The 12,490-nt window shown below is 38.5% G+C and overlaps 1 protein-coding gene across 1 annotated transcript in view; it reads left to right on the top strand.

Annotated features, from left to right (window-relative positions):
• Positions 1-12,031, top strand: part of fstl4 (follistatin-like 4) — a 230,475-nt gene extending 218,444 nt beyond the window's left edge. Inside the window, exons 14-16 of the mRNA XM_085470780.1 lie at positions 2,073-2,180; positions 7,463-7,572; positions 7,768-12,031. Of these exons, the coding sequence (XP_085326906.1) occupies positions 2,073-2,180; positions 7,463-7,572; positions 7,768-8,467 (918 nt within the window). The 3' untranslated portion in view covers positions 8,468-12,031. The remainder of the gene's footprint in view (positions 1-2,072; positions 2,181-7,462; positions 7,573-7,767) is intronic.
• The last annotated feature ends 459 nt before the right edge of the window (positions 12,032-12,490 follow it).

Raw genomic sequence — 12,490 nt, 5'->3', positions numbered from 1 at the left:
AACTTTTAACATATTTTCAGGCGAGAAAGTAGTTGTGTAAACATCAAATATCTGCTCGGTTTATCAAGATATCCCATATTTGCAAAAGTGCTTCGACGTTTTCAGAGGCGTCTGCTACCCACCAGCTCGACAGCTAGCCGGGAGCTCGAGGGTTACTGATGCGGCCGAGAACGGCACAACTCCCGGCACATCATTTTCAGATCACCGCGGAGTTTCGCTGCTCGGGTTAAACGTAATATATAAGTCACTTAGACAACCTAAAAATGTTATTGTTGGGCTTTTTTCAGTGTTTTGTTTGTTCGTGAGTAAATCGGTTTGGCTGAGATTAAAGTTATTAGATTAGATAAAATAAAACTTTATTAATCCCTCCTTGGTTTTCACACAGCTGACTAAACGTCAAACAGAAAACTTATTAAACAGAAGTATGAGACAGTCGAGAATTTACACCAGTGTCTGGTTATATTTTAGATAGCAAGAAGCAGATGGCCGAGTTTATTAAACTCCACCGAGACAGCGGTGACGCTAATCAGAAGGCTAGACCGTCCAATTTCACGCCTTTAAACTTTAAAGGCGTGTTTGTGTGTGTGTTTATACAATTGCTATTATGTTTGCACTTTATGTGTAATGTTACTGACTGCAGAGATCAGTAAGATGTGTGTATTTTTTATTTATTAGTTTTATTTATTTAATATTATTTTTTAATTGAATGACTGTCTAGTAGTTCACAGATGTCGAAAAACTGAGTGTGGTAAAGCCACTGATTTTTTTTATGTATATTTCTGCAATCTGCACATTGTACTGACTTTCATTTTAATGTTTACACCAGGGTTCCTTGCCAGCACTTTATGCTCAGATGTTTGTAAGCTAAAAATAAACTATTGTGTATGTTCAAATATACTGTTGTGATTGAAGAAGTTAAATAAAAATGTCAGTCATCAATTCATGCATCACCTCATGTCATCATAACAGAGGTCTGTCTTCCAGGAAAGAACAGTTTAAAATTAATGTAATATAGTATTGGCCATACTATATGATGTATTGCTTGTCTTTGTTTAATAATACAGAAGACAAAGACCTTAAAAAATAATCGCATATCGCATCGCAATCGCAATATTGGGGCAAAAAATCGCAATTAGATTATTTTCCATAATCGTTCAGCCCTAGTTTAGTATATTCCCATCCTCTCCCTTCTCTCTCGTTTCAATTCTTCTTTTACTGCTTCCCCTTTCTGCTTTCGTCACCTGATGTGTGTCAGATACCTTAACCAAAATCTCTTCAGCAGTGACATTATACAGGTTTTGTTTACATCTGTATATCCTATCTCCTTTGCACTCCGTCAGTGGCCTGACGTGATAAGAGTTTTCTGTTGACTCTATGTGTTACAGAGTGGATTTTCTGGTCAGCAAGTATACTGCTCTGTCACAAATCCACGCATCATGTGTACTGTATAGCTGTTACGTGGATTCAGTTAGTTTTGATCAGATTATACTGCTTCTAAAAAATCTGACCTGTTTTATCTCCATTGTATTCAAGCAAAACGTTTAGCATGTTGCTAAAAGCTTCTTAAAGGTTTGGCAGTTAGCAGGATTTAAGTGTTAAACAAGTTTTTCTTCTTTTTAGTATATTTGCAAAGCCAATTTTTAAGGGTTTTTTAAATCCTACTTTGTTCACATCTGTGTTTGCCATCATAGTATGTCTACTATCCACACCCCTTTTTGCTGGAACAGCACTCTATCATTATAATCTCAGTGAAACATTGTAAAGCCATTTGAAACACATTACATCCATAATATGATAAAACATTTTGGTTGTGAAAACAGCGATCAAAAAAGTGCGCAGGATACCTTTTATCACACAGACTGCCTTGTAAAACATTTGCTGGGAATGAAATGAAAGGATCAGGATGTTCTCTAAATTGTCTTTAATCTGATAATTAATAGTTTGTTTGTTTTTGTTATATTTGTTTTGCCCCTTCTGCATTTTCTACCACCATGAGCTATTCTCCTTTCCAGTAAAGAGGACTAATTTCCCACAATTATTTCTTTGTCCCACACTCTCTTTATGTCCTGCAGGCTGTTGCAACAGACCCTTTTCCAGTAAAGATGCTTTATGACAAATCACATGACCAGGTGTGGGTCCTAACCTGGGGGGACATGGACAAAACCCACCCAACACTTCAGGTAAGTGTGAAGTACTTTGCAGCAGTTACTTTTGATAGACAAGCTAAATGGTTCAACTTAAATTACAGCTCTGGGAATGAGAGGGAACTGGATATTAACTATTAAAGGGACACTTAAGCATTTTGTGCTTTGTTTTGTCTCCTGTCTGCAAAAAAAGACAGGCTATTATTTTGGATATCTTTCTTTAATAAGGAACAGGGAGCTCATCGGTGTCGCAGGCTCGCTTGTTAATCAGTGAACTGTAATCATCGAACATAAAACAAAGCTTAGAGCAGCTATAAAATTACAAAACAGACCTGCTTTTTATCATCCGTCTACACTTGCTTTTTGGTGGTGTGTATTTCTCAACTCTTGATTCGTTCCCTGGGAGAGTATAATCTGCGTTAGCTGTAAAAAGTTTACCAAGCGAGGAAAAACCTGGCTTATAACTAATTGAGCACACTTGTGTGCCAGCGTCCTTTGTTTATGTGATAAGTATTTGTGTGACAAAAACTAATCTATGTATGTTTTAGAGCATTTACCAAGCCAGCAAAACAGCAATTCACAGCTGTGGTGTTGTCGGCTTGTGCCGAGCGTCCCTTTGGGCTGCTGGTGCTGGAGGCTTCACAATTGAGAAATGATCACAGGTGTGGTTGTATTTAATCCACCTCAGGGGATGGGTTGTGACAAGGGAATAGGGAGGAAGATGCAGAGAGGGTCGAGAAGGTGGAGGGAAGAGGGAAGAGACCAGAACTGGCACCGATGGAGGATGATGCTGTTTTTAAAGGGCTGGTATTTTTAGGTCTGCCTGTTTTGCATGTGCATCGGTGGAAGATAGTGTCATGAGTAAAGCTACCAAGGGATCGCACTGTAATCTCTGTAAATGACAATAACATGTTTATTGTTCTGCTTTGTCTCTTTGGGTGAAGGGACCGCATTGTAATTAAGTGCGGCCCTGTTTTCTGTCTTTATGATTTGGAGACGTTTATAAGGATTGTGCAATAATGATACAGTCAAATTTACGTGTGTTTCACTTATTTTCAGTATAGATTTTTTCCCCTACTCCAGTTATTTCTTAAGCTCTCAATTTTTTGTGAAATGGTTCTATGAATAACACTTCTCCAGGATACTGTAATGGGTCCATTTTACATCATTATTTTTAGTTTTAATGTTAGATTCTTTCGGATCACAAGGTGCCACTACGCTTTGGCATCAAAAAGTAGTGAAAAGGATAACTGCCTGTACGTGGGTTTTAACAGTTTTCCACTGATTTATAATCTACATGGCCAGACTCCATATGTGTGCATAGATTTCCAATTTCTTCAGGCTTGCACTTCTTCACAGAGTGTAGGTGCATAAGCTGGAGATGTGTTTTTGTGTAGTTATTCCGTTTTAAGGGGAGCACTCAGTGGTTTTGAACTTCTATCAGAGTTGTAATCTTAAAAACAGCAGAAAATTCTATCAAACAATGTTTTTCATCACAGAAGAAAACATGGTTCTCCCTATTTTAATTTTGAAACAAATACAAAGAGCAGCTTTGCATAACAGCTGTGCAGAAAATGCATTTTTGTTATTTTCATTTTGTTCATTTCCCCCTCTTCCTGCCATGGTTCAGAAGTAATGAATAATTAGTGAACAGGGTAGGAATCAATCAAAAAAATGCAATTGCAGACAAACTGCATAATGGATTGGAGGCCACATGGATCACACCACAAATAAATGGTCTGATAATGTCATTATCATTTGGACTGAATGTAATTGACCTGTTCAGCAGCAGCCTGTCGCTACCAGAGGCACCGCTTCGCTTCAGCAGATCATACATGTGTATGAGTGCGTGTCTCTGCTCGTGCATGTTAATTTGAGCACTCGAGATGTGCGGCTGCACGCAGGTGTGCATTCATCTCAGTGTGTGTGGCATTTTTAAGAAGCCAAGTTTGAGGATGGCTCAGTAATTCTGCAGAAGCACTGAAGAGAACGTGATTGTCAATTCATTAGGGAAGACAAATGGAGGAATCTCTGCCGGGCATAGACAGTCATAGCCTTCCAGACTGTCAGTTCATTCTGTGTTAATGTGCTAAGAAGATATTTAAAACACAAATAGATTTTGTTTTGTTATTTTTGGTTTTGTTGCTTTTTGTTTGTGTTTTCACACACAGCAAAATAGCAACTTTTTAGCCTGGGCTGGCCAAATCAAATGAGTTTTTTTATGCTCTTAATAAAAGGTATTTTAATCCCCCATCCACCAAACTTTACACTTTGCACAATGCAGTCAGTTCTCCTGGCAATTGCCAGACTCATCCATTGGATTGCCAGATGAAGAAGCTTGATTTGTCACTCCATTAAACTTGTTGTTTTTAATTTTCCAACCTTAACCAAGCTGCTATTTTAAAGTCTCTCACATATAGGTTGCTTGCTGTCGACCCAGACCATGACTTTCCCCAAAACTTTACATACACCCACTACCTCTGAAATAGATCCGCCACCCTTGCCACTAACCATAATGAAGCTATTTTGAGTCTGACTGGAGGCTTGAGCTTCTTTGCCCTCTCCATACTTGCTTCCTGTCATCTCTTTAGAAGTACTGTCAATTAAAGTAATAAAAGAGGATTTTAATTATTGCAGCAGTGATTCATTACTGTCGCGCCCATAGGGGCATCAGTTCAGAACATTCTGACATATCTTTCTGGAAGGCAAGTCTAAACATATTTTGCTCTTTAATTTGATGGTTCTTTTATTAAAATGTATATGTTTTTTAATTTTCTCAATGCTCATTTTCGCTAAATTTGTATCATGTTTGTAAGAGAATCTCAAGCAACTGTTTCATATTAAAAGAAGTTGACATAAACAATTGTTTGTGTCTTACAAATGTATGATATAAAACACAGAGTCAAAAAATGCAAATCATTAACTTTAGCTGTTCTTGCATGAAGCATTAATCATGATCTTCTTAGTTTCATTGGACCCGGGGTGTGCTTTATTGCTCTCCAGGAACAACTAGTAACTCTAAAAGAGTGTATTAGCAAAGCACAATGAATGCAGTTGCATGGGGTAATATTAAAATGCCTCATAAAATTTATTTAATTAGCGGAAAAATAATGGAGTATTTGAAGAATGCCATCTAATTTAGACATCACGTAGCTGGAAAAAGAATGAAAAAGAAAAAAACTACACATGGCATCTGCAGAGTGAATGTTGTAGAGAGTCAGAAGCTAACCAAGAAGCTACTTGGTTAGTAGCTTCAAAAATCCCCCTTAGGTGTCAGATAAGCCAGCAAGGCAGTGGCCGAGAAAAACTCAACTGGGCCTTAGTCTTGGTCTTGAGTACATGAATATGAAATCGAGGGATGAAGAATAACAAAAGGAAAGCCACTGGCATTAAGTTGTAAACACCTGCAGCCCACAAACCACCAGAGTTGCCTAATAATACATGAGTAATAGTACACTGAACCTCATTAACTCCCATCATTGTATTCTGCAACTGTTGTAATGACTTTTTGTTAATGAGGACTTGTTTCATGTCTCGCAAGCAATGAGAAACAGGCTGATCTGTTTTGTTAAAAATGGATGAGATATTCAGCAGAGTGGGGGAAAAGAGATCACTTCTGAGGGGTATTTCTGTAGTGTAGCAAAAGAAACTTAAACTGCTATTTTTATTTCCTTAGATTTTATAGCTCTGACGAAGAAATGCAGTCTTCCCCCCCACCGGGCATCAGGTAGAGGTTTAGCTTCGGAGTTCAAGGCGTAGACATTTCGATTTAACACTTAGCTCTTTCTAGTTTAAAAAATATTCTGTATGCTCTCCAGCAACATTTTCCTAGGTGTCTAAAGAGGAGTTTGCAAACTGAGAAGGAAAACAAGCAGATTTGACCTGATCATGGCAGCATACATGATGAAGCATGTCTCAAAAGTGGAGGCGCTCTCCGAGCACCTTAGAAGCATGCTGATTCAGTGCCAGCTGTATGACATGAGAGATGGGGCTTTTATTGTGGTGTGTGCTTCTTAGACAACCATCACTAATCAAGATGCTTTACGGAGAACTGAGATAGGGCCGTGCTTCACCAGCTCAAGTCTTATAATGTAGATGTTTATCTGTTTCACAATATATGAGGCTGTCACCCGAACAAGCTCTGATTCTTAAGACCTGACATATGAGCCTTACAGTAATTCCTCTTACAGAAGATAGAAGCAGTGCATTCTGACAAAGCTTCACAGTTTGGCTAAAAGCTGCAAACTAAAGTAAGCATCTGTGTTCAGACATACGGACACGTAACCAGAAACATACATACAACCCTACAGTCAGACATTCATTCTAAGGTGCACACTTCCATACATACAAATCGTTGCCCACTATGGCCCAAAATAAAGGGGAAACGATTAAGGGAAAGCTAACTTATACAATGTGATTGTATAAGTTAGTCGTGCAAAACAAATCAGAGACTGAGCTAACCTGATAGGCTGAGGAAGACTGTGGTTGTGATGATTACCTTTGGTTTTAAAATTAGAGTGTGCTACAGTGAGGAGACCCTGGTTACAGGGTAAGAGAGGCTGGCTGCAGTGATAAGGACTAAGATGCTCTGCTATGTAAGCAGGGACCTGTCCATGCTGAGCTTTATATGTTAATAACAGGATTTTAAAGTGGATTCTGAATTTTATTGCCAGAGAAGATTAGCAAGAATAGGTGTGAAGCAAGTATACGGTTACTTTAACAGTTGTTATGGTACAATAATCACACATCGGAATCCTAAACAACTCGTTAGAATGTTGTTTCTCTTGGTTACAATAATCTGGTTTAAGATCATGTCAGCCTACATAATTCCCATTACGTTTAGTGAGGCATATCTTGTTATAGTGCAGTGCTCTTTTGGGAAACCATGGCTTCTGGAATCCATGTGGATATTGCTCTGAAATTACAACCCAACCTATTTCCAATTGTATGCTCAACAGCAGCAGCAAAGACAGTGAAATGTAACACACCATTCTAAACTCTAATTAGATTTGTATGGTTGCATGGAAAACAGTTTTCTAGCAAGTGTTGTTTTAAACTGTGAATTGTATAGCTAAAAGGTGAATAGTGTATATTTCCAAAATCTTAGAAATGTTTAATATCAGTGAGTGAATAAAATTTAAAAAAATCTCAAATAGTCCTTAATTAGGAAAATTCCGATTGAAGACCGTGTGAAGTTCGGCTTTTGAAGGATTACGCTGAAAACATTCAAGGGTTTAAACCACAAAAATAATGTATTTGCATTGGTGTTAGATAGTAAATACTGTATTCATTTTACATTTTTCTGGAACTGTCTACAGGTTATTCCTCAAGCCAGTGTGGGTGAAGTACATCATGCCATACGTACAACTTTTCAGAGGGTGAACGACTTCTTCATTCCTCCAACTAACCTCATCATCACTCACGTGAGGTAAATCCGTACCCATTTAGCAGCCTTTCACCTTAAAACAGGTGACCTTATTGCTCTCGCTCATCGTAGCTGTCCCACTAAAGCAAAGGAGAAAAGAGCAAATGAGAATTATAATGAGAACCTCGATGTGTATTAATCACTGCACAAAAATTCTAGAAAGGCTATTAACCTCTTCTGTGAACTTTGCCAATTTAGGTTTGCCTTTGTCTTTCTCACAAATGAGCCCGCGGTTCACAAGATTGATCTGGAGACCCTTCACCGTGTCAAGACCATCAGCCTAAAGAACAACAGCTGCATCCCAGTGAGCATGGCCTACACACACCTGAGTGGCTTCTACTTCATCCAGTGCCAGACCAAGAGCCTTCTCGCCCCACAACAGCTTCTGATCGACAGTGTGACAGACGCCGTGATTGGGCCAAACCTCAATGTCACAGGCCAGGCTTTTGTGTCACCAGACGGGCGCTACATTGTGACACCTGACCCACAGAACTCAAAGCTGATAGTACAGACAGTGTCATTCCAAGGGGAGCTGAGTCTGAACCAGGAAATAGACGAGCCTGTGGCGGTCTCTGATCTTGTTTTTCAACCTTCTTTCACGGAGTCCAACCAGCATGTGGCCGTTGCCACCTCGGGCTCAGGAACGGACCTGCTCTTTGCCGATCTGTCCTCAGGCCACATCGAGGTTCTCCGGAGCCTCAAGCAGCCCCTGGCCCCCCAAGCCTGGCCCTGGGGAGGCCCTAACAGAGTGGTTGTCTCCAGTGGGTTGTTTGGACAATATCTGGTGACACCATCAGCTGAGTCCCTCTTTGTTCTTAATGGCAAACAGAGAACGCCGCACTGCGAGGTGTCAGACATCAAGAGAGGCAACACAGTTGTCTGGGTTGGAGAGGTATGAGTGACAAGGAAAAACAAAAGTGAACAAGATTTAGAATTAGGGGGAAAATGGAAAGATCAGGCCAAATTACCTATTATTAAGATTTATGTGAACATAAGTTGTGGACTCAACCCTGGGACTGAGCAAGAGAGAAACCTGCCTGGGTTTGTTGTAACAAAAGTACACGTAAAAATAGAGTAATTGAGAAAATATTCCGAAAATCTGTTGTGATATTTATATTGGGAGAAAGTGTCAATGCCGTTCAGTGCAACAGTGATCTATGTGCACTTAACTATACAGAATTGTACATTATTGCACTTCCTTCCATGTTATCACAGCAAATAGATACCTGAAGAGGGGTTATAACAAACTATGAACTATGCACAATGCTCACTTTTTTTAGACTAAAAAGCTTTCCAGTTTTTGTTTATCTCAACAATGTTTGTCGTTTTCACCAGTGCCGCATATAATCACCACAAACTGTCTGTCCCGTCTGCCTTTAGTGTCCTGAGTGCGTGTCCTGAGTCCTTTTAAAAGCTACCACCACCATCTGTTTACTCGCCTTTGTCATGGTATTGTACTGTATTCTCCCTCTGAAAGCTTTCATTCTCCTAATGCTGGCAGAGGTTGGCTTTATACACGTGTAATACCCTTATTTACATTGTCTGTCCAAAGAGCTCAATTGGTCCGTTAGCCGTCGACAATGGATGTTGCAGTGGAAGCCTAGCCTGAAATGAAAAGTAGATCTTTTGGTCTCTTGCAATGTTATAATCTGTCCCCTGCTGTTTCACATTTATTCTGAACCTGCAGTACAGCTCTGAGCTGTGAAGCCTGAAAATGCCACTTATACCACTTAGCAGATTCCCTCAGGGTAATGACTCCAGTTTACACTGACCCATATGCTGAGGCCAAGCCAAAGTAGCATCAGTGCTGCTATCTGACAGGCTGTGAGCATTTGTAGATCTCCTAAGAGAGCCGTGCATCAAGATCAAACAAGTCAGGTAGACTAGACACTTCTCACTTGGTAATTAGTGAGAGAAAAAAACTTTCTGGAAAGAAGTCACGCATGTACACAAAAATAAATTCTATATTTCAAAGTCTTGCAACCTGTTTCAAAAGTGGGGATACATTTTGACAGCAATATGTACTGTATTAAACAGTTTTCCTTTTTTTCAGGAATATTAATTGTCAAATTGCAAAAAGTACTAAGTGTGTTTATTACTTAAACACTGTATTCCTACTTTTGAACTAAAAAAGGCTAGAGTGTCTGTCTGAGAGCAGCAAGTGAATAAACACCAGCAAATCTCCATCTGTCAAAATAGCAGATATTTCCTATCTGTGGTTGAACTGCATCATCTTCTGTGTAACTACATTTTCCACTTGCACTAATCATCATAATGATGATCCATTAGCAGCAATATAGCGCTGCGGCTTCTCTGCAGATGTAATAATGCCATCAAAAATTACTGGAACCATAAAGTCTCTTATCATTCCTGGCTTTTCATATTAGTGCCAGTCTATATATGAATGCAGAGCTTGGACAGCACTTTTGATGGTTTTTACATAGTAGATGAAAATTGGCTACAGTTTGGGGGTAATTACTTTTTTTTTTTTTGCCTTTTTGTCTTTGTGAGACTTTTAGTAAGCTACTTTAGGAAAAGCACTTATGTGATGTTATGTGGAATATACAGAACATAAAGTTTAAAAAAAAATTAAATCAAAAGTTTTTCAGATCTGCCAATTATGTAAGGACAGTCTGACTTGCCACAGAAGAAAAAAATAAAAATCATTTATTTGACCTAGTCGCACAATGCTTCTACATTTGATACTGAATGTAACTAAAATAAGTATCAAACATGAGCTTGGTGTGAAACAGTTGTTCATTCATCGAGTCACCATGACAAGCAGTTCTATTACATTTCAGGCATATTTTCATACAGTGAGTTTCAAGTGGTACAAGTTCAGTTTTGTCTCACGTCAACAGCTGCCTCAGGGTCTTTGTGCCAGTTTTTATAATCAGTTATAAAAACACCTGAAATTGTAACGTTCTCCCACAGTTGGCCTGCTTGTCTCACATATTTAACAGGTGTTTAACATGACCCTCTTCTTTTTTAGAGACCTTTTTTGGCAACTATTCAATTAATTTGCTCTGCATTTCTCTCACAGTATGCTGTTCTTAACATTTGATTAATTCAGACGCTGCTAATACAAAATCAGGACTTGAAGCTGTGTTCTGAAGATCTTTGTGACAGCGTAGATTTTACATTTGTGTAGGTAAAAGCATTATTCTTTGCACGAAGCCCAGCGTGGAGTTGCTGGTAATTAAATCACGTTTAAAAAAAAACAAACAAAAACCAGTACTTTACAAAACAGTAGGATCAATGCTTAATCACGTGGCAAGAGGGATATTTTTGTTAATTTTTTGTGAATTTAAATCTTGTACATGTTGTCATCACAGCACAAATGCTCACAGCCTTTGAGATCCAACAGTTCCTGACCTTTTAATGGCAGGCCGTGAATATTAAAGACATAATTAAACGTCATTTACCAAGATGTCAAAGACCAGCTTGAGTGTGAAAAAACTACTGTAAATCCAAATGGAGTCTTGTGGTGTATCTGCAACCTAAATGAAATAATAATCATTTTTCCTAATACGTAGTTGTGCCTGTTACTCCAGTCCCCAATGCGATGTAATGTGTAGGGTAGAACACAGGAGCGAAGCAGATTCGTCCTTCTTGTTTGTGACTTCGGTATTTGCTGCTAATCTGCCATGAAAACCGTTCCGGCATGAAAGTATGACTGAATTAACTTTCTGAAGGCAAAGATTCAATGATGTTTCCTAGACCACTGTTGCACTGAGGAGAGAAAAATATACGTATATATATATAAATATATATCTGACATACATTTATGCTATCATGCTTTTAATGGAAATTTCTTAAATTTTTAATCCAGTTTTCTGTCTCAAAAAAAAAGAATAAATCTGGCTCTGATGCTTCCTAAAGTCACTATCCCATCCAAAGTCACTTCCCAATGGCTCTAATCAAGTAATAAACAGTATTTGACAACTCTTAACACATGCATGTAATGAAAATAGGCCTCCAGTATGATCACGGACCTCTTGGTGATCTCTCACAGTCACATACAGTTCACAGTTGCTTGTATAAAAGTCACTTTTATGTCTTCTCATTGTCACGTCTTTCAGCTTTTCTCTTAAGGTCGATTGAGCAGTAAAACATTGCTACTAGAGTCAAGGAGAGCAAGAACAAAGAGACTGCACCTGCGCTTGCTGATATAACTACATAACTGGCTCACTTATGTTGTTTGTTTGGATCTACCTTCAGTGTCACATGACTATTTCTGTACCTCTCCTTTAACCCTAAAGTAAGGGGCTGAAGAGCTGAACCGCTTGGTGTGATAGACATTGATAGGAACCACTGTTGTAGATATCATTGTTCATGTTTAGAACACGTTCAGACATGACAAAACTGACTGTACAGTTTTCTTTATGCATTTTGTGTGTTCTGGTTTATGAGGGAATTGTTTTGTAAGAAAAAAATCGAAATAAATATATTGTAAAAATCATTCAAGTGTGTTTTCACTTCATTACTGTTAGAAACTGGGATAAGCTAGCTAATTAATTTGTCTATTGCACTAATTTGATTATTTATAGCGCTTCACAATTCCCCCTTTTTTAAATCTTTGTCAATATCAATTTGGGGTTTTTTTTTAGTTTTGTTTTTTTTTTTGCATCTAACCTGGTTTGCATGTGAACATGGCCACAAATTTGCTGGTAATTAGAACTATATTCTATATTATTCTGTCCAAGTGCCAAGTATAAAAAATGAATTACATTACAAATAGACTCAAGCATTCTGAAATCCCATTTGATACCCATTTTGGGTGTTTTCTGGTCATTCAATGGTTATCAAATCAGATTATTTGTAATCACACATTGCCAGCAGCTGCTAGTAGGCTCAGTACGTTGCTGTCATCTCATTCAACAGTGGTCACTTCATATTGCTTAACAAATGTGATCACTGA

This window comes from Copadichromis virginalis, linkage group LG10 (genome assembly GCF_057382275.1).
Source record: "Copadichromis virginalis isolate Kocher_CV1m ecotype Utaka linkage group LG10, C_Virginalis_male_GT1.1, whole genome shotgun sequence".
Taxonomy (NCBI): Eukaryota; Metazoa; Chordata; class Actinopteri; order Cichliformes; family Cichlidae; genus Copadichromis; species Copadichromis virginalis.
Note: the sequence above shows the minus strand (reverse complement) of the source record. Positions and strands in the feature narration are given on the sequence as shown.